Source organism: Drosophila ananassae, chromosome 2L (genome assembly GCF_017639315.1).
Source record: "Drosophila ananassae strain 14024-0371.13 chromosome 2L, ASM1763931v2, whole genome shotgun sequence".
In the NCBI taxonomy this organism is placed as follows: domain Eukaryota; kingdom Metazoa; phylum Arthropoda; class Insecta; order Diptera; family Drosophilidae; genus Drosophila; species Drosophila ananassae.
The window spans coordinates 11,736,251-11,758,222 of record NC_057927.1 but is presented as its reverse complement, the minus strand read 5'-3'; the positions used below and the strand labels follow the sequence as shown (position 1 = coordinate 11,758,222).

Genomic DNA, 21,972 nt, shown 5'->3' with positions numbered 1-21,972 from the left:
AGAGAGAAAGTTTTTAGTTTTTGTGTGGAAATGTTAGCTCGGAAATTGCAGTTGCAGCTGCAGGAACCTCCGACAAGCTCTTCATGCTGCGATAATTATATTGCCACAAATAGCGAAAGTACAAAAAAGTTTTGGCATAAAGTTTCGGATGCATTGCGGCATGGAAAAGTAAGTAAATGGAAATTATACTAAAACGTAGTGAAGAGGCTTTTGGTGGAGGGCTTGGAGAAATTATCATGTCATCCTCTTGGAATTTTATTTTGTTTTGTACGTGATATTGTTAAAGGATAAAGGAGAAATATTTAATTCAAAGGCCAGTAAAACCAGCTAACACCATTCCAAATTAAATGGCAGTTCATTATACCATTATTTCAAAATATTTTATATATTCAATATATTTCTAAAATTTTTCATCAAATTTTCTAGACGATCCCCTTCAAAGATGGGGAGAATGCATGGAAGGCCAATATGGCCCCCAGCGATTGCTATATCTTGGCCAATTTCCATCCGATTCTTGAGAGGTATACCTTAAAATGTTTGTAGATCGATTTTGGATCAATCTGCTTAAAAATCTGTGAAGAAAATATTTTTTACATTTTTCATCAAATTTTTTGGGCGATTTTCTGTAAATGCTATATAGAGTTCAGAATTTTCCTCCGATTCTTTAGAGGAATACCTGCAATACGATTTAAGATCGATTGAAAAGAATTTAAAATTAGGGTAGGTCAACATAACTGTTTCTTTCTTGTACTTTTTTTTCATTGGGTATATAAATGATTATTGCGGCTGCAAATCGAATTCAGAATTTACTCCATTATGCACTGGAATTCGGAATTAATCGTGCCTGCTTTATGAGCAGAGGAATCTTTATTTCATGTGAGTTAAGTAATCCAATATTAATTATTATCTCACTGCGCTATTTGTCATTTATTGGCTTCACCTTATAATTGTGTCAAAAACATTTGGAAAATGCACTTACTAAGTCAAGAGCATTTAAGAACTACAATGAAACCTGACAATTTCTGCCGAAAAAAAGTAAAGTTTCAAATCTTCAAAGCTTGTCATTGCCATGGGCAACTTTCGATTATACAGAATCCAAAATTGGCTAAGAGAGCGTTGCACTTTATGGCCAGGACGTGCGTGGAGTTTGGCAGCGAGTGGTAGTGCCTGCAAGGCTACTGGGATGAGAAAAAAAGTCTGGGATTTGTGGAACGAGTAGTGAAAAGCAATCAAGTGGGATTCTGCGAGTGATGTGTGATGGATATGGGAGTTGATTAATAGCACGAATAAACGTCAAAATGGCTGGTGTAGATTTATTTTAACCAACTGAAAAATTCCATTTTCGTAATAAATGCCCACTGTAGTAGATTAGTAAGTACCGAATCTGTAAATAAGGAATCCATGCTCCGTGGTATCGGTCTCTATTGAAAAAAAAATCAAGAGTCATTTGCATGTCACCCCCCACCACTTCTTTGCTCGGCCAGAAGGCAATTAGGTGATGTGTGGTGTGCCGGGATATGGGAATGATTGCAGTGGACCTGCGTTCCACATTCGGTGGCTCTTTTAGGCCGACTTAGAACGTACCAAGCCGTTGTCGTTCGCACGCACAATTACGTGGGCGAAAAGCGCATCCCGGAAATGGCAGAAAAGCCCGGCGGCTGGGGAAATTGCAATAGACGCGAGCAGAGGAAACTGCCAAGCGGGTAAATGGACCGTCTGCCGAACAAACAGACTAACAAACTGATACACCAATCGACGGGGTCACTCGGCGTATGAGCAATTTTGGTGGATCTCGGGATCGGATGGCACTCAGAAGTGTACGGAGTGCACACAAAAAGAAACCCATTTACTGGAAAGCTTCTGACATCACGTGCCAAGCATTTTGTAAAGAAACGGTATTTTAAAGTAACTTCTGTTGATAAGAAGAAAACTATTCTGATGGCCACGATATGGCATCATGTAAAGGCATTTTTATATGTCTGTCTTTAATAAAAAAATATATACATACATATATGTGTATATCAAGCATGCAACAGATTTACCCAATTAGATTTATTTCGGCGCGTCATTCCAAATGCAAACTTGATATTTTGCTCGTCAAGTCTTTTTCAAGATGCATGCTAATATCATCGCTGACAGACATGCACTCCGATTGCCTCATTCTGCGTCTTTCAGTTTTGGTTGAAGTTACCTTAGAATAAAATATAAAAGTACAAAAAAGATCTATATTCTTTCTCTGATTAAAACATTTAATTTGAATGCCATTCAATCCAAGCTTTGAAGCCTTAAAAAGATGAAAAGCCATTGGCCCAACCTGTTGGCGCTGGAAAACCCATTGAATTGCCTTTTCATAATCTCATATAAAGCCCGCAGCAAAGCCAAAACCCATCTGTCAAAGACCGAGTCTTGCCTTTCATTGGATAGAAAGCACGAAGGCTAAAGGAAATACATACAATAAGAGTAAAGCCATAATACAATTCAATTTGAGGCTTTCATGGAAGGTTTCTATTCAATGTGTCACAAGGCAATAAAGTCGATTTATCACCTCCGATATGATTGTAAGGACAACTGATTGAAAAATCATACACTTTGATACATTTTTTAATAATCCTTGATTGGAGGAAATATAATAAATGCCTATCAGTGTTAAAAACAAAACACTTATGAGAATGAGGTGATGATCCCAATCAAAAACCGAACTTCCTTTAAATTAGCATACAAATTGTTATGAATTCAATTCCCCAAAAAATCAATTGCCACAAATTTTGGTCCCAAGTCCCCCCACGAGCTGTGTCACATGTACATAATTTTCAGCGATTAATTCTTCTGGGAATAAAATGTATGCTTGAAAGCACACAAACAAAGAAATCATAAAAAGCGTAATAATGAATACGAAAATGCGAAAGTGCCCCCAGAACCGACGGACCATATTAGCATACAAGGAATGACAATGAAGGGAGTCGTCAGGACGAGGGGCTGATGGCGCAAATGACAAGGGTAAATGCGGAAACCAAGGGGCCAAGGCAGTTGCAAATGCCACGGGTTAGTTCGTAGCTCGCGTTACGTATACGCAGCTTGAACACAAAAAATTACGAATAGTCACGTAGCAAAAGTAAATTCAACCCTCCTCATTTCACACAGCTGTGAGTACGCCTTTATATCCTTGCTGGTACATTTCTGTGTGCATATGGGCGACTATTGTTAGCCATTTTAATAATTGCTGGGACAATTCTCGGCTACTAAACTCTCCCTCATATACTTGTGGTCAGCTGAAATGTCATCCGAGGCAATAGGTAATAGGAAAAAAAAAATTCTCAACTGTCTGGCCATAAACTTGCCACTCGCTGAGCCGAGTATGGAGACCAGAAGGGTTGCCATATAAAAATTCAACAGTAGCACATGCAAATAGTTTCGGAAATCTCACATATTTGCTTTTAATTTTCCAGCCACACTTGCATAGTCATGACTTTTATTTGTCTTTAGTGGGTTTATGAAACTGTTTTTGAAAAAAGTATAATAAGTATTTTAAGGCATAATTAAAAAAAATATTTTTATTGTATTTAAGAACTATTTATAATTCCTTATAGCGCTTAATCGTTCTGCAGCTTTTAAATTTTTTTCGACACCTTTTTATTTGGATTTGCAATAAAAACATTTTATTTGTTCTGTTACCTTCGTGGTTGACTACTCTTTGTTATTGAAACACTACAGCTGACAACTATTCAAGACCCGGGGAAATCTGACTTAAAAACTGTCTCAATTCCCATTTCAAATATGTAGCAAATTAAAAATAGTAAAAACTGCTTTGTCGAAACCAGGATTTACTTTCCCATTGGACTTCTTTTTGTTTTTTAAGCTATAGTTACATTGAAACCATATCTGTTATTACTTATTGGCAACACCAGATACCCTTGTTGAAAGGAGTTCACTGGATAGCATCTAAAGCCAATTATTGGTAAGAAATCGGAGAAAAAACTTTACCAACTCTACCGCTAAAAGTTTCTTCTCCACTTCTCGAGCATCAAATTGAATCCATTTTCAAGCACCAACTTCAATGAAAGTTCGAAAGCGGTTTTTGTTAGAAAATGTCATTTTATAAACTTGAATGAAATATTTATAAAATAAGAGACCCCCATCCATTATTCCAAAGGGAAAAGTTGAATTTGGTTTATTGCTTGTTTTGTGGTTTGAAAATTATATTTTATGTATGTATGTATATTTCTCACTTTATTTCCCATGGCATGGAAAGGAAAGGAAACCTGTAGACATGAGCTCATTAATTCGCTTATTTAAAAATTCAGTGCAGGTGCGTGAGGAAATTAAAATTTTACAGAGAATGTGCGAAAATTTTGCTTAAGCACTTAAGTAGGTGTTTAAGTGCCCGAGGGGAAAACCAACACCAAAAGTTAATGCTAATGTTTCGGCGTCGGTGTTCAGCCTGATGTGTGGCTGCTAAGACAAAGTTTGCCTTCTGTCACCTGTGGGATTTTTCAAGGGTTAAGGTGGGGGTGATGCGGGATGTCTGCGGGATGCCTGTTTTCTGTGGGCATCGTTTTCATTGTGCAAATATTTAAGAATTGCGGAAATCTCTGACACACGCTTCCTCCCGGCTTATCTGACAAGTGTTGTTTCAAACGATGAGGTTTTTTCTTGTTTTTATTTGTATGGAGGCTGGGTGGGCTTATCTAATTATGTTAATCGCCTCACGTACAGAAGAAGCTTAGAATACTGGTTTCGTGGGATTCTTAGTTTTAGAAATTAATAAGATTTATATAAATAAAATAGCGCACTTTAATGTTTAATAGAATGGTGTTTTTAATAACTCTTTATTCCATGAACCCTTTTTGACGCAATCCGCACATCCTGTGGCGGAAGTTGGGATATGTCCAACAACCACAGGGACTGACCACCTAACAAAAGCTCATTACACAAGTTATTAAAACCAAGCCTTAAACCAAATTATGAGTTCGGTCTATAATAAAAAATTGTTGAGCAATCTTTTGAACAAATTATTTGAGTTATATCTCTATATTATTTGAGTTATATCTCTATATTATTAGATTTATCCATTATATTATTTATTTTTAAATCTAATATGTCAATAAATAATTTTTAACTTCCCCCGCCTTGGTTTATAAAGGAATACTTACTCCTTCGAAAAGACAGGTAAATATTCTCCAACTTTTATTCAGAATAAAATGAAAATTAATGCTCTTCTGGGGAAATTAAAAAAAAAAATAAAAAATTAAATGCAGCGCCGCAGCGTTTATCTCTGTGGTTTTCTCGATGTTGGTCCTGACAGCACTTGGGTTGATGAGCAATTCCCGCCAGTCTGCATCCGTCACTTATTCCCAGGCGCCATTTCCAGGTTCTCTGCATCAAAAGACTATAAGGAAGAATGCTCGTTGACATATATTTTTATTTCTCCAGGTTGGAGAACCAACTGTTTGCCGAATAAAAGAATAATTTTTGCTTTATTGAGCACCTGGACTCTGAATGTCCTCGGAGGACATAAGGCTTCCTTTAAAAAAGTTACCTTCTTAACTCCATCAGGGCGAAAAATAAATTTAAATGTGAAATTAATTTTTATATGGTAAGGTGGTCCTTTAATTAAATATCCCTTTCTGTGAAGTCGAATATTCCAGTTTGTAAAGAAAGTAATATTATTTTTCTTTTGATGAAAGAAATATTACTTCCTCTGTGGTGTAGATGGTTTTATAAACAAAATCTCACAGAACCAATTTAATTGAGAATTAATTGCAAATATTCGGCACAGGCTTTTGTGTTTTTCCTAAGAATTTTCTGATTCTCCGAACAAAAAAGGTAATACTATTTGATTGAGGAAAATCAAATGACTCACCAGACTGTTGCTTTGAAGCCATTATAAAGCCAAAAAATATTATTTCGATATAAAAGGTAAGATAGACACTTCGTCTGGCATCTGTAAAAGTTAAACTTCAAAACGAAAGCAAATATGGTTCATGGCCGGTGGCAAAAAAATGTTCAAATGCACTAAAGAACATAAACAAACAAACAACAAAACGGAAAGCGACAACAATTTGCCAACTTTTGTAATTGGCAGGAGACAAGCCAAACAGAAGGAGACAGGGACGGAAGGTACTCCTTAATGGTAGCGTGGTAGCCACCAGACAAGTTAAAATGAAAAATTCGAACAGTTTGCTTTTAGTTTGATGCAACAACCAACAAAAAAGGGAAGCAAAAGCCATAAGACAGCAATCAGGCTCGGGCGACCAGGACAACAGAAGAAACTTAAAATGTCCTGCCCCTTATATGTGCCTGTGTGGTCGGCAGACTTTGGAGCTGGCCAACTTGTTGTGGTTTAAAATGCAGATTCCCGACTTGACCACCAAGTACGGGCATGTATTATATTCTCTGTGTGAGCTGTCCCAAAAACCGAGCTCATTATTCATCCCCGGTTGAGTAAAATTAATTTGCATGGCCAACCGCTGTAACCAACTTGGTAACTAAAAGGAGTTTATTATTTTTGTAATTTTTAAATGCACTATGTCTACATTGAAATATGGTACTGATAATCTTGAAATAAACAACAGAGCGTAAATCAATTAACACGCATTTTCATTCACCAATTAGATCTGAAATCCTAAGATACACTCAAAGAAACCATTTATTCTGGATAATCACTTTCCCACATGTGCACAACAATTTTACTTGCTTACGTCTTTCATTCATTAAGATTACTTATCCTTGATTACTCACGAAAATTTGGTTTTCTTAGAGTCATAAATATAGTCGAGTACTTACATCTGTCTTTACTAGATAAATGGTTATACTTTTCAAAGCGTTATATTACTCTTTATGTGGAGGCGAATGTTTTGTTATGGAATATGTTTAAAAAAATCTGTTGAATCCCCTTTAGGTGATAAACAAAAAATATTTAACACACTGAGAAGTATACGCCTCCTGCAGCGTAACATGTTGACTTTAGTTGAATAATTCAAAAGACAACAATGAAAGATGAAGGGGTGAGCATATGAAACCACATTATGTAGTCTGTCCCGTAAGCCTTTGTCATTTACATATGCTTATAAAAAAACGTTATGTGAAACACTGTAAATATCCTTTTAATTTAAATATATATACTTTCAACTGATTTTAAAGTTTGAAACCTACAGATACATTCTGGTTTCAACAAATTTGAGTAAAAGTATCTTTTGTTCTTGATATACTCACCCCAATGTAAACAGCCAAAATTAAAAATAGAGGAGCAAAAACAAAGCAAACGCAGAAAGCTGAATTCCAAGCTAAACAATGCACGAAAAGTACATATATAAACAGTTCACTCAATTAAGTTCCAGAACATATTATGGAATGTACTGGTGAGGTTACTCACAGACCTATTTTCGAAAGTATCGGAAATATAAATTCAATACAAAAACTGTTTTGACTACCAATTTTTGAAAATATTAAGTTCTTAACAAAATTAAGTTCAATAAAAACAAAATACAAATCTTTTAATTAATAAAATAGGTAAAAAACTAAAAAATATGCATGTTTATTCGTAAATCTTTGAATATATTGGTTATTAAAACTACTGTTGCCGCCGTACGGGTTAATTTTGTTTTCATTCACTCGGCGTTTTTCGTGCGCAGACTCTGCGATTTTCCGAGTTTTCCGGCAGAGCCGCAAGCGTCGCTGCCCCAGTCGCTGCCCCAGTCGCTGCCTCAGTCAACGCAGTGGCCGTGTTCCTCCATCGGCGACATTTCAGTTCTCATGCGGCTTCCATCGGAATAGCAAGGCGACGCCACACATCGGATCGAGATATAGCCGAGTGACTAAACGCTAAAATACGTAAAGGACTCAAATCAGACACGTGGGTGTGAAAAAACAGGCTAACAATCGCCATTACAATTACAAATACAATAAGCAGTGGCATAGTAATGAATGTTCGTAAAAGTAGAAAGCGAAAGTAACAAGTCCTTGGGTGTGAGTGCTTTTGTGTGTATTAAAGGTGCCAGAGTACCAAAGCTTGGAATAAAATTCATGCTACCATCGGGGGTCCTATAGGACTCCCCTTTTTTTTAGTTTAGAGCAATTAAGTTGTTCATGCCTTCACGCACACGAAACCACACACTCACCAGGCACAACTTGTTTTATTTGCGGACATTTTAACCCACAATTACGCGCGTGTTTAATCTAACCCAGATTCCGAGGTGGAAATATTTTCAAAACTCAAAATCGGAATAGAACCTAGTCAGATATCAGCTATCCAATTATAATCTGCGCTTTTTTCTTAATTATTCCCAGTAAAAATCTTAGTGTGAATAAAACTCTCATACATTATCGAAAGGATTTCATTCAAATCAAAAGATTAAATCGCCTAATTGCATGATTAATGTAAGTATTGATTGAAACTAAGCACTCCCTAAGATAGCCCAGAAAGACTGTAATTAAATGAAATAGATTGCCATTTAGGACGTGTCGAGAATCACTTAATTAGCCAAAGCCTTATCTTCACAAAAATTCAATAAGAGAAACCTTGAGAAATCCATTCAAACAGTGGCCCAAAATGATTCGCTTGAGATATTTCGTCCTGCTGATTTCCTGTTAATCAATTTAGCGAACTCTTCCCAAATTCCTTAAGGGCTGTCTTTCAATCCTGACTCCCTCACAGATGCATATTTAATTAGCTGGCAATTCATCAGCGAATTCTTCGGGTTTTGTTTACCTTTGGCAGTGCAATTTGCGTCCAACATAAAGGAAAGTGCATGAGCGCACACGAAAAAAAGAAATAAGGCGGCAATAAACAATAAAAATAAAACAATAAAAAGCCCCAAAAAACTCGACAAAATGGCCTGGAAAAGCAGGCAACATTATCGTACCGGTTGTAACGTGGGGCCCGAAAGGGGAGCCGCATAAATGGCGAAATAACGAGGGCAAAGGCGACAATGGGCGGGAGCAGAGGGACGAGGTGAAACGTCCTGGAAAATCCATGTGAAAGTTGATGCGCCACTGAAGCCATCCCAAATGTCGTGCGTTAGTGTTGCGGCAGAGCCATTTAGTTGGGACCGGCGTCACATTACGTATACGCAGTGTGCACGAAAATTACCGACAGTCACGTACCAAAGCAAATTCCGACTCCACGCTTTCGGTACAAACGTGTGGTATGTACTTGCACATGTGGAGGGGTGTTTGTATGTGCGTGAGGCTTATCAACCATCATAATAATTGTTTGGGGCAATTTTCCTGCCAAGTCCAGCCAAGGTCCCTTCGCGTCCATTCCGGCATTCGACAGGAATAATTACACACACATTTGGCTGTCATAAAAACCAAATTTGTTGAAATGTTTCAGCCAAAATGACAGCACAAAACATTTACAGCATTTTGTTTACTTTCCCCATCTACCATCCACAAGTCGCCTAAATTTAAAAGTCAGCCGTCATTTCAGTTTTTGCAATTTGCCATTTGCCAAAGCAAAAATGTCTTAATTTTTGAACATTCCATACAATGGATATAAATTCCATACAATGCATGCATACATGCATTTTGAAATGGTCTTTTATTGAAATAGGTAATTTCAATAAAATGAACAGATTAGACAATTTAAGTAAAAAAACACTTTTCCTTAAAGGTACCTTCTTTTCTAGTAATAGAATTTTTCATTTTCGCCTTGTTTCCGCTTCTTAGGATATGGAAATCAATGATTACTATTGAAACGGCACACTCAATGCTCTTTTAAGAGTAGTAATACAATGTATCTAGTATTTTGATTAAAAAAGAATAAAACCAGACTGATTAAACAGCAAGTTAAACCTAACTTTTTTTGCCTTTAATATTTTCCTTAGCTTTATAAATCCTTAGCTGCAAAAGCCTTTTTGTAAAACGCCGACGGCTAAGTATTTAACTTGTTTTCAAATCCCAAAAAATACAAAAAAACAAAACACAAAAAACTCATGCATATAATTTTGTTTCCTTGTATTTCATTCTGGAACTCAATTCAAGTTTTCATCTCGCTCGTAATAAAATTTGAATTTCATAAAAGCAAACAAAAAACAAACATGCAGTAGAGAGTGTGGTCGGTGTGTTGCCTTCTCGCCCGCATTGTGCGAGGAAGTAAGTAAGAATTTCGTGCTTGGCTAGGAAAATTTATGGCTATTGGTTTCACACAAAACATGCACGAGACGCTGGAGTTGGCGGCTTATGTTGTCCTTGGGAACACGCGACGTATGCGCAACAAACGCATACAAACGAATATTTCTTTTGATGAAAGTGCTTTCAATGGCTTTAATTTGCCAAAAAAAAGCAAAAATTTGACAGAGAATTAAATTCCAAATTCAATTTACATATAAAACGAAGTTGGCCTTTTCCTAAAATATCTTTCTTTAAGCGGAATCAGATGCGAATATCCTTTATATTATTATTGTCTTGCCTAAATTAATAATTAACTTTGGATTCTCTTCTCTCAGCAGGGTATGATATTTTAAATATTTAAACGGAAACAGGTCCCGCAAAAAACCCATCTCGGCCCAAACCTTTTCACTTCTCAGGTCTGGCTATTTTCGTTACAATTGCCCTTTCGTCCTTTTTTTTCTTTCTATGTGGTTTCCCACCAGCTGCGGCAATAATCACGAATCGTAATAAAAGTCACAGTGTGTTTCACACAGTACTTTTATGAGTATGTGCTTCGGGGGCTTTATATCTATCGTTAAAGTGCCATTTCTGGCTACGAGCGAGAAACATGATAAAAAGATGTTATTGCAGTAACAATTAAAAAATATTATTTTCAAGAAATTATATGGATATGTATAGAGAAAGTGTACTGATCATTTGCCAGCCACTCAGCGATGCAAATCACGTTTAAACCTCCACACTTTTACAGGGAATTCCAAGCAAAACAAAGCCTCTTCGATAACTGGTGGTCAGTTTATTTGGCATTCTTTCATTTCTGGTTTATAGCCCGAAAATCTCTTGCTATGAGGACCGGCCATTACTCAAAAGGACGCACACGCTGAGGCAGGACTCCATGTCCTCTCGTTAGATACATTGCGGCACGTGATGTAAGCAGTCATGAGCCATCGAGAAGCAGAAGCCCATCTGGCACATTGCCATTATTAATGATGCATTTGGCATGGCTTGGGTAGGAATTTTTGTGATTTTTTTCAGTATTTGATAGACATACAGAGAAATATTTAGAATATGCTTCAAGAAATAGCCTTTTTCCTTCAGTGTACCTGATAAAAAATCAGTAAGTCCCCCGAATTCCCCGACGTTCAATGACTGACCTGCAGTCGATAAAGCTCTCATCTGCAAATCCTTTACTCCGCTTCGGGGAACCCAAACCAAACATCACGTATACGCAATGGTGTTTGCCCGCCGGCAGCGAAATACTTTGTTATCCTCTTTTCTGCCCACTCTCAGCTGATGCGCTCTTTGCCCGCGTAATTGTGCGTGCCAGCGACAACAAAGAGACCAGACGCGGACAGGATATATCCCTTTACTGCCTTCATTCCTAGGACTACACAGCCCCCGCACCGAAATTTGCCAACTTCTGCAGGGCTTCTGTGCGGGCTAGAGGACCTTTAACAGGACACTGGTAATTGAATATTGAGAATGTGGTATAAGCTTTTTTTCATTACTGAATGGGTTCGCTTTCCGTTCAGCCATCGGCGACCCACTTTCCATCCATATAATGATATCGATTTTCACCCAATCAATGACAACAAGTGCGACCCAATCGACAATTTCAGACCCTTTTATTGGCCGATCAGACGGCCTCTACGGGTTGTGTTACTGCCTTTGATAGCTTCTTATGTAGGATAATCATGTTTGCATTGCATTCAATCAACGTCTTAGTTGCAAATGGCCCAGCTTCGAATGATGCAGATCTCTGTTTGTTGCATTAAGCCCGGCATTTCAAATGAATTGGATGTTAATGGGAATGTCCGATGTCGTCGCATACCTTTTAAATTTCGTTCCTACAGAATGGTGACAACTTTATTTCATTTCCTCCCCAGGCCGCTTTCATTTAGTATGTACATTTCTGTTGGACAAAGAATAATGGGGACTTAAGTTGCGAACATTAATGGAGCACTAGCGCCAAGAGCCCCATTTTAAAACAAAGTATTTGACATTTATTTGTCGCTGATTTTCCTCCTGTGCCGCTAATAGACTTACTTGCGTGTGGCCAAGGAAGTGGCCCATTAAAGATGAAAAATTGTTGACAAATGAAGAGTTGGCAACGGAATAAAGTTCCTTGTCAGAAGCCTACTTCAAATAGCTACCTGTCCGGTGTAGGGTATTATGCAAATTAGTTGAAAGAGAAGAACTAAAGAGAAGTGGAAGGCTACGTCGTTTTGTTTAAAGGACAGGTACCCATTTTGTTTCTTAAAGGCATTTGGCTTATTTGGGCAAAAAAAAGTGGGCTATTACTCAATGCTTAACGAATTTTTTCTGACTTTCTTTTAACGTCAATAATAATAAATAAAAGGTCAGGATATAGGCTAGGCAAACAAAAGATGAGCAGTATAGATTAGTTAGCTTTCTAGCCAAGTAATATTTTCTAGTTTCATCATCGAAAAACCAAACATTCGGATCGAAAATCTCGAAAAGTGCACTTTAGATTTTTAGCAACCTAAGCCCCTTTACTTGTCGGACTTAAAAACCAATGTAAATTCTCTAAAATGAATATCCTGTTGCTGCCACAAGCTGCTCTTCTATCGGAGAAGGCCTAAGAGCAGAAAGAGCACCGTCAGCCGAAAATGACAACGGGTCAGGTCAATTTGGGGCCAAAAGGAACTAAACAGTTCCCCGACGATTAAAGCCATATTTTCATGGTGCCGTTAACAACAATGCCAATCATCTGATGGCTCTTGTGCTTTTCGTTTTTGTTCACATTGTATAAAGAAAATTAAATGTCGACTGTGGTGGATGGGCTGTGGTTTTCATTAAGTGTGTTGCATCCTGTGATGGGCTTTCTGCACACAAAGGACAAAAAAATTGTGGGTATAATGCTTTTGTTGAACTCCCTTTTTGTGTACATTATTCAGTCCGGTTATTGAAATTATATGACCGCGTTGTAAACGGAACTGCATGATATTTATTAATGAAGCTGCAAGGTTTTCGGTAAATGATTGATGTATTTCGAAATATGAAAGGAAATACTTTTTGTCTCTACCTCTGACATCACTCAACAAATCCAGCCAACGCCGCTGGAGAAACAAATTCGGTGGCATAACCCCTTGAGCATCAAAAGTCAAACATCAATCGGTCGTAAAATACTTATTTTTATTTTACCCGCAAAGGCGACAACGTCGACTGATGTTTTATTTATTTCAAACCTTTCGAACGGCTGCAGGCCTCAGTTTCCGTCACCAACGGCTTCCGGTTTTCCTTTGCTTTTTCCGCCGGTTTTTTATTTCTTTGCTGGCTTTTTTATTGCGTGCCGTCAATCCCTCAATAAACTTCGTGCCCATACCTTTGTTTGCGGTGGCTTCGATTTTATTTCGATTTTTTTTGGCCTGCAATCCGTGAAGGCGGTTGACTTTCGTGCTTTTCCATTAGGAAGAGGACGTAGACTTGGTTGGGTTCATTACACCGAGTTCCGTTCATGTTGCTGTTGATTTTCAATTATTTTTATTGACTTAAGCTGTAACGTATTTGTGGCCTTGATAGCCAGTTCTCCTGATTACTGGCGCTGGCGCGTATTTTTCCAGCTTATGGCTTTCCAAAGTTGTGCAGTCCTTTCAGTTCATCATGCATTTCGCTGAAGTCCTACTGACTTGTTTTTGGCATGACCGCTTATTGAAAAACTTTGCCGCAACTTCTTGAGGCTAAAGTTTCTCTTAAACGGAAGCAACTTTTGCATTTTCAACGCCGTTTTATAATTTCATGCTATTTTCACTGCCTGCCATTCTGGAGAAGCTAAAAATGTTGCACGAGTTCATTATTTCCTCACAACAAGTCTTAATTATTTCAGCATTTTTGCGCGAAGACGAATTAATTGTCTGTCTTCACTTCGTGACTTGTGAATAATTGCTGTTTCCGGATTTTCCGGTTATCAAAGTAAGAGTTTGAATATTAAACGAGACTAATTAGTCTTCCTTTAAATCTTTTAAAATATTCAATATTTATTTCGATGTTCCTATTTTCAACTCGTATTCTCAGAAGGGAAATTCAGTTTTTCTGAAAAATATTACCACAAAAGAAAAACTTTTAAGAAAAATAGAAAAGTTGGGCCAGACTGAAAGGAGCTTTTCATTAGGCTGCATGCTTGAAAAGGCTACTCCGGACTCCGGAGAAATATTTTCCACTTTGAGGATGAGAACTCGCAGCTATTCACAGTTTCCAGTTGCATACTTTGCGGCGTTCGCCAAAGTTTGTTTGCAATAAGTGGCTGAAAAAATAAGAAATCTGTTGTGCCGCTTGTTGAAACTAAAATAAAATAAAACATAAAAAATACAGACAACAGAAAAAAATATTTTACGGCTTACTGTGCGGTTAGCCCATTGCAGCTTCCACAGTTTCCCGCATAAAATGCTTTTAGTTGTTAGTTTGTCTGAATGCTTTCTGTTTGATGAGAAAACTCCATCCAAAGTTTCTTCGCTAAGAACTATTCCTGTTTTTTCTCATTTTCTCCTGCCATATGCATTTGCATTCAGTTCATGAATTAAATATGAGCAATTATAAAGGTTTTCCTTGGTAATTGCCGAGAAGCCTTTCAACAAAAGGATGAATTTCAGGATGAAGTGGCAAGTCAATTGGGTAAATCAAGTTAGTTCAATTAGCATAAGCTTCTTGGAAAGTATATGACTCTACCTTGCATAACTTCATTTAAAGGTGTTAATTACAATCAACAAAAACTATCACCCACAAGAAACTAATTCCAGATCTGCCAAAGAGTTTTCTAAAATTACGTGGCTTAACAACGGGCTTGGTGGTGAGCCACTTGCTTGAACCCTAAACCACAATAGTGCCACGCCCCAGAACAGCCATTGAAAGTGGCCTCATGCCTTGTGTGAAATTTAAATTTACCCAATTGCGAAATGGTTTTTGTTTTCGGTCAGAAGGGCATTAATTAACTGAACTTAACAGTATGGTATGTGGATATCCCACAGGATATGGCCCCAGAGGTGTCTGCATAAAATGAATTGCCGGGCTGGTTAGAAGGAATTACTTTCCGTTTTTCGCTCTAAAAGTTTTCCCTTTCGTCGGTTTTTGGGAGACAACTCACTCTGTTATTTAATATGGCATTCAGTCATGCCAGTGCACATGCCCACATTCAACTTTAAATTGACTTTCTTAAGCAGAAGTTTGCAACAGACAAGGAAACAGGCAAGATATAGAATTTTTCCTCCTGGCCTTGGTCTGGTTTTGAACAAAGCGTTGATTGCTATTTTGTTATTCATGGAATTGCTTAAAAATTTAGATTGCCTTGTAACTTATAAGCTCAAGTGTGTCGCCTTCGCTTTGCCAGTCTTCATTTTCAGATGGGATTTGAGTAGCCGCAAGTGGAACTAAAAAACAATTAACTTAATCAGAGTCTGACAAAGTTTAGCTCAAGATACAGATGCAGATGCTCAGTATTTTCACCTGTTGACTGCTCCCTTTGACCGCTCAAGCGTGTGAACACGAAAACCCAGCTTATAACAAGCCCAGCCCGACGCATCGGGAATGAGCATCTAACAGATGGAAGGAGCAGCCACGTTTGATGCTCAACAATTGCGGTCGAGAGTCATTGAACACTGCATAGACACACACTTGTGAGTATCTCAAATCGATGTCAATGGCTGTGGAGGTGGCACATTGGCCATTCAACCCATTCACTGCCATTTGCCAGGAAAAACACAAAAGAATAGGGGGGAACGTATACTGTACACGGTAGAGTGTATTGGATTCGTGCTGCGCTATTTTGCATGGATCTGAAAAAGTTTTCAATCCCGGGGAAAAGGCACTTCAATGCAGTCGTCTGGTCTTTTAGTTTTATCTTCAGTCGTGGCTATTGGAAGTGAAGTGGCTATTTGGGATCAAAAGTTGTGGCTTTAATATTCGGTACTCCATCGTTGATTACGTTCTATCCTCCATTGTGGCCAGTTTTCATGTGAATTCCGTATAACTTTTTCCCGAGAATCAATGTTTGGGCTCTCGCGTAATAGGATTACACGATTTATTGCCATGACTTTGTTGAAAAAATATTTAAATTGGCCCGGACGACAGATCCATTGATTGAAAAGCTTAAAACAAAAATGCTTAAACACTTAACTGACGGTGAGCATGGCAATAACGTCTCTCGAAGCCCCGAAACCCCGGATCCCACTTACGGATTCTGTCACGCATATGGGACCCATATCAATGTAAGCTCTTTGGCTGACCCGGACATAAATCGACGTTCATTCCGGTGACCAATTTGCCATTGGCTTGCGTTTGCGTGTGTCCCGAACATGCCGGCCCAGTTCAACTGAGGGCTGTTAAAAGGTTCCCCAAAAAAGAGCACGGCCCATAAATAGTGGAGGTCGTTAGAAGTTAATTGGCCTTGAAAGCACATTCCCTAGAATTATGAATTTCAAGCTGCATAAAACTTAAACGCTGCCATTATCTTGACCAGAGCTTACAAATATTTGCCAACTTAATTGATTCAATTTGCATTTTGAGTAGTTTAAGCATGAAGGAAAAAACATTTTTTTTAATCAAATTTTATCAGGCTGTATCTGTAAAAGTTTTTCTTTTATGAAAGTTCATTTTAGTTATCAAATTTTGTTATCTAGTAGAGAATTATAAAATAACCTGCGGTTCATGAGATATAAAGCCATATCTTTTTTAAACCATAATCACTTCTAGTCATGCTCTATTTTTTCTTAAATTCGATTAAACGGAAGGTCCTTCAAGTAAAGTTTTTAGATTAGCATCTGGAGTTTATTGCCTTATGGTTATGGTAACGGGGAGCACTGCAACTGCACAATTCCATCCAACTGCAGCTGCAAATTGCAAACGCAATTCGCAGTTTCCATCCCCACGAAAATTGCTCTAACGCTGCAGTTATGCAAATTCAAGTCAAATGAGACTTTGTGTGCGACTGCCTGTGGCGGGGTGTGCGCAATATAGTGTGTCCTATGTGTGTGTGTGTGGGGACGATGCGTGAAATTAATTTCCCCCTCGAGAGCACCTGATGCAACCGAATTAAAGGTGAGCTGCCATTTAGATGTGTTCGAGTTTCCCGAAAGCCATGAAGTGCGCAGCTACAATTCCCAAAGTCCATTTCGAGGGATTACCGTTTTTGGAATGAAGTGAAAAAAAGGATGTCATTTTTGGGGCATACAATATCAGGAAGGTCAATCACTTGTCAAAAACAAGACCAACTTTACAAAGTGCCTACGGCATAAACCCAAAATCTAATGATAACTTACTTTTTAACTGGTTCCTTGAATTACCATAAACTGTACAAAGATAGGACTTTGAAATCTGGGCCCATAATCCCTCATCAGTCAAGGACAGAAGGCGGAACGTGTTAGCCCCTTACATCGATTGATTATAACCTAATGGCACAAGAAGCATCCAAAAACAAAAACTTATAATAAATCATGGCGAGTTGAGACAAAAAGTGGACCATCCAGAATGGGAACCCCAAAAAATGTTCCATGTACTGCGACAGAGCTCCCCAAAGTGCCTCTAGGTGTTTGTCGCTCAATCAAAGCTGACCCCGAGCCTAATGAGACCCCCACACTCCACTTGGGCCTGGGATGCCATTTACAGGCAGATTAAGAAATTAATGGCCTACAATTGAGCGGGCTACTTTGTCAAGGAAGGAAGATTTGAGGATAACTTTCCCTTCATTTTTCATTTTTAATGTTCGCCACGGGCAAGCTTGGGTCCATGAATACGCGATTAGGTTGCAAAAACTTTATTAAAAATTCCTAAAAATGCAGAGTCGGGGATGGGAGATTTCAATTTTGTAGGGCAGACTAATTTAACGTCCTGCCAAAGGCTTTTAATTGTTTGCAAGCTCGAACACATACTTCGACTCAGGCCAGACCAGGCTCTTTATTGGCTGCCTTCGGCTTTGTCATAAAACTTTTCTGCCAGCAGCTGCCAAAGGAAGTTGACGGCTGTCCGCTTGGCTGCCTTCGTGGCTGATTCGATTGTGGCCAAGTCGGAGCGACAAAATTAAGTAAGTACGGCAAAGGAGCAAAGCCCACAAGCAGATCCTGCTGCTGTTCCAGCTCCTGCTCCTGCCATACACCGAAGGTCATTAAACGGGGACAATGGCCACTTTGCCTCCTGGCAGGAAATGAAAGACAATGTCAGTACAGTGAAAATAAAGCAGTTTTATTATAAAAACTCCTGAAAATCAGAAATATTTTCTATACTAAAAGTCTGTTACAAAAACTCTGTTACAAAAAGATCAATACTCATTTAATATATATATAATTAGGAACTTTTTTTCACCGTGCATTTGTGTTTATGCCTTAGATAGCAGAAGTATAGTGATGCATATTGAAAGCTGGCAAACACAATGAACAAAAGGTAAACTTCATTTGGCAGAAGACAAGTCGCGATAAGGGGGTGCAGGACGGAGAGGCAGCTTCCGTTTCCGTCAACACTGGCAGCGAATGGCGTTTCCGGCCAACTTGGCTCCCAGCCAAAGGGAAATTGGCTAGGAGGAGGACAATGTGTTTGGCAGCTCGTTCGACTGCTTAGTGGCTAATTTGCAAATAGATGAAAATGCGCCACACAATTATAGCTTTGGCAGCCGCCAAGTCCCAGGTCTGATTGGAACTCGAGGGATTTAATTATAAATTTCTTGGCGGACCAAGTTTATTGGGCTTGTTACTTACCTTAATGTGCCTTTCTTGGTGTGTGCTTTTCGCAGGAATTACCTCAGTCCTCAGAAACTTAATTACATTACTGGATCACACATACAAATGGCAGAGTTCGACAGGCCCAACCACAAATCTCAGTTGGCTGTTCTGATGGCAACACCCACACACACCCCATCCGACACCACACACACCCACTCAGAAACACTCAAAATCGCATAATTAATGCACAGTACTTGCGGCTATTCCGGGCAGGCCCGTTGTTGCACATACGCCACGTGGGCCACCCCGAGAGTGTGTGGCAGGACCATAATTTGCAATAAATATTGATCCGCAGCTGCCGCAGAGGCACGAGAGCCCTGTTTCCCAAAACAGCGATTGATAGATGGCTATATCTATTTGGTTTTGGCCATAGCCCAGAGCCAAGCTGCAGTTCCTCGAACGATAATATTTATCCGTCATGATGACAGATTCGTTTGAATTGATTGCCAGTGGTTGGCAAATAAAGTGGCAAAAGTTTGATAGAATTATTGAGGCGATTTCCATGGTCGTTTAAGCTGTCAGAGAAATTCTGCATTGACATTGCCACTTTGACTTTAAAGCCACAATGGGTCACGCCCAAATTCGCTTTAAGCCACACGCTCTGGCCCCATAAATTTTGTTTCAAAAGCTTAGCTACAGTTTCAGCCCGTAAGTCACAATCATTTGTCATAATTCGAGCTGCCCCCAAGGAAGAGGGACCCCAAAATAAAACAAAAAACAGAAACAAAAGAAAAACACTACCCCAAAAGTTGACCCAACAACACCTTGGGCCATCGATGTGGCCATTAAAAGTGGCAACAACAACCAGCCAGCACAGAAATTGGTGGCAACGGGCGGGAAAAACACGGAGAACGAACATGGCGAACATTCGACACGAGAATCGACTGAAAACCAATTATTTACACTTCGGCAATAAAAATATGGAACAAAAAACGGAGAGTTGCCGGCTCACAGGGAGTGTGGGAATGAAATGTGTCAAAAATGCTGCTGTGCAATTTATTACCTTTAATTTTTCTTGGCTGATTGCTGCTGCTCGTGGTGTCGTCCTTACCCTCTTTGTCATTTTTTGGAATTGCATTTTTGCGGATTGTGGATATAATTTTTATGACCATTGCCTTTGTTTATACTTTTACTTTACGTTTGGCTTCAACTTTTTTATGAGCTCTCCGCCGCTGATCCCGAGATCTCAGCGGAAAATCGAAAAACTTTTAAGAGGCTTCAATTCGCTTGTTAATTTTAATCCCTTTGAATCGCTCCTCCCTTTGCAGGACCCCGAAAGGACCAGCGTAAATTGAAGCCCAAGGAATGCCCCAAATCGGTCAACCTGTGAGTTTGAGTCCTGCGTGAGTGTTGGTAGACTAAAGGATGGCAGCGTCCAGCTCAATTATGGAAACCGTCACCATTTTGGCCCTGCTCCTTGGCCTATTTATCCGGAGTGGTAAGTTGAATAGTGGGTTGCAACTGAAGGATGAAGGATAACTTATTCCTTTAAAAGGCTACTGCATAGACTGCTTCAAGTGCGTGTCCTATAATGGAGCGAATAAAGCCTGCGACGATCCGTTCCACAACAACTACTCCACGGCCATTCTCGAGTCGCCCTGCATGGGAGGACGAAAGGGCCGTGATGGCCTGTTTCCGGCCACCGCCTGCATCAAGATCGCCGGCTATTACGGTAAGTGTGGCAACCGGCTGATGAATGAGCAAATGCCTAACCTTTTACTTTTCACCTTGCCGCCCTTCCACCCGCAGATGAAACCGGAGAGACGATAACGGTGAGGGGTTGCGCCCTGGACAGCGGCACCCTGACCACCGACACCGAAATAATAAGGATGTCGCATTGCGGAAAGTTCTACTACGATGATAAGTGAGGAAGCCCATTAGTTTTGTCACTGCACTTAAAGAAATATTTCTATTTTAAGCTTATTATTTAATAGCCTTATAAATGGAAAATTTTATTATTCTTGCAGTGTAATTTTAATAAGTTTATGCAATGTTTTTTTCCGGTTCCACCTCCACAGGTACGTGCACGGATGTCTGCAGAGCTGCAGCGACGCGGATGCCTGCAACTCGGCCAAGAGGCATGGCCACCATGCCGCGGACCTGGAGTCGTTCATGCGGCACCTGCTCAGCCTGGCTGTGCTTTCCTTGGCCGTCGCGAGGTAGCAGTATCAGTAAGCGGAGGAATTTCTCGAAGGGAACAGGGAAATGCGGCAAACGAAGTGAGGCAGCGTGAAAAGCATTTAGTTAAGGTCGGCTGCGCGCGTGGAAATCTTTTCTTTAGGCGTCTCTCCTCTCTACGAATCTATTTCAGTGTCTAAGATTGCACCTACAATAATGCACAAGAGCAACTTCAAAAGCAGCAAGGACACGCGGACACTCGGACACAACACAACCACACACTCTAAATCAAACACACACACACATAACATTATGGAATTCATCAAGCAATTATGTGATTTATAAATGAATATTTAACAACTATCTAACAATAATTGATGAACACGAACGGAAACTATTTAGATGCTAAGCATTCGAGAGTCGAAAATCAAAGGAACAACACACTGCAAACTAAATTCAAATTCTAACTGCAATTATTTTTAGACTCTAAGAACGAACCTAGACTTTAAATGCTGTCGCTGCTAAGTTTCGATGGAACAATATTATAAATTAACGAAAGCGAAATGTTTTACGATTTATATGAGATCTGTTTTACCTTAACTCGAATAAGTATGAATTTTTCGCCTCTCTAGATGAGTATTGTACATATACAAGAGAATATTTATCTATTTGTTACATAAATGCTGAATTTTGGGCAAATTATAAAATTAAAAGTAATTGTGTGTAAATGAATTAGTATGTAAAATTAGCAAACGAAAACTGTGAGTCAGGGTCAGTCCTTTATTCGTTTTATTTTTGCTATTTTTTACACCAAGGAGTCATGCAACAAAAAGATTATTTTATTTATCTGGAACTATTTTCTGAAGTGGTTTCCTGACTAACTGTTTTCTTCCAAAGAAAATAGTTCTGATTACTTAAAAATACACTCAATTCCGGCCCTGCTTAAGCCTCTAAATCATGTCATAAATACCGGTCATAAATGACACAATTCGGCACTTTATAGACTTCTGAATGCAGACATTGG

The 21,972-nt window shown here is 39.1% G+C and overlaps 1 protein-coding gene and 1 long non-coding RNA gene across 5 annotated transcripts; one reads left to right on the top strand and one right to left on the bottom strand.

The window, feature by feature from the left end:
* Nucleotides 1-7,518: 7,518 nt before the first annotated feature.
* Nucleotides 7,519-9,733, bottom strand: LOC26514682. Its single transcript, XR_001409043.3, has 2 exons — nucleotides 9,103-9,733; nucleotides 7,519-7,821 (listed from the first exon to the last, which is right to left on the bottom strand). It is a non-coding gene; the product is annotated as an uncharacterized LOC26514682 (long non-coding RNA).
* Nucleotides 7,755-21,836, top strand: LOC6499557. 4 transcript variants are annotated; one of them, XR_001409042.3, is made up of 7 exons: nucleotides 7,785-7,925; nucleotides 8,287-8,376; nucleotides 20,099-20,268; nucleotides 20,326-20,502; nucleotides 20,580-20,694; nucleotides 20,849-21,049; nucleotides 21,142-21,836. XR_001409042.3 is itself a non-coding variant. In XM_014910646.3 (6 exons), exons 3-6 carry the CDS (start codon nucleotides 20,196-20,198, stop codon nucleotides 20,991-20,993), a joined length of 510 nt encoding a protein of 169 aa, XP_014766132.1. In that variant the 5' UTR covers nucleotides 7,755-7,852; nucleotides 8,287-8,376; nucleotides 20,099-20,195; the 3' UTR covers nucleotides 20,994-21,836. The 4 variants fall into 4 exon arrangements, 3 of the variants coding, with proteins under 3 accessions (XP_014766132.1, XP_001954388.1, XP_014766133.1); XM_014910646.3 differs by having other exon boundaries at nucleotides 7,755-7,852; nucleotides 20,849-21,836; XM_014910647.3 differs by having other exon boundaries at nucleotides 20,849-21,836.
* Nucleotides 21,837-21,972: the final 136 nt, after the last annotated feature.

Coding starts and splice junctions, on each gene's coding strand:
- LOC6499557 (XM_014910646.3), top strand. CDS start 20,196: ATGGCAGCGTCCAGCTCAATTATGGAAACCGTCACCATTTTGGCCCTG. Junction 20,503..20,579: donor CAAGATCGCCGGCTATTACG/GTAAGTGTGGCA, acceptor TTCCACCCGCAG/ATGAAACCGGAGAGACGATA. Junction 20,695..20,848: donor AAGTTCTACTACGATGATAA/GTGAGGAAGCCC, acceptor CCACCTCCACAG/GTACGTGCACGGATGTCTGC.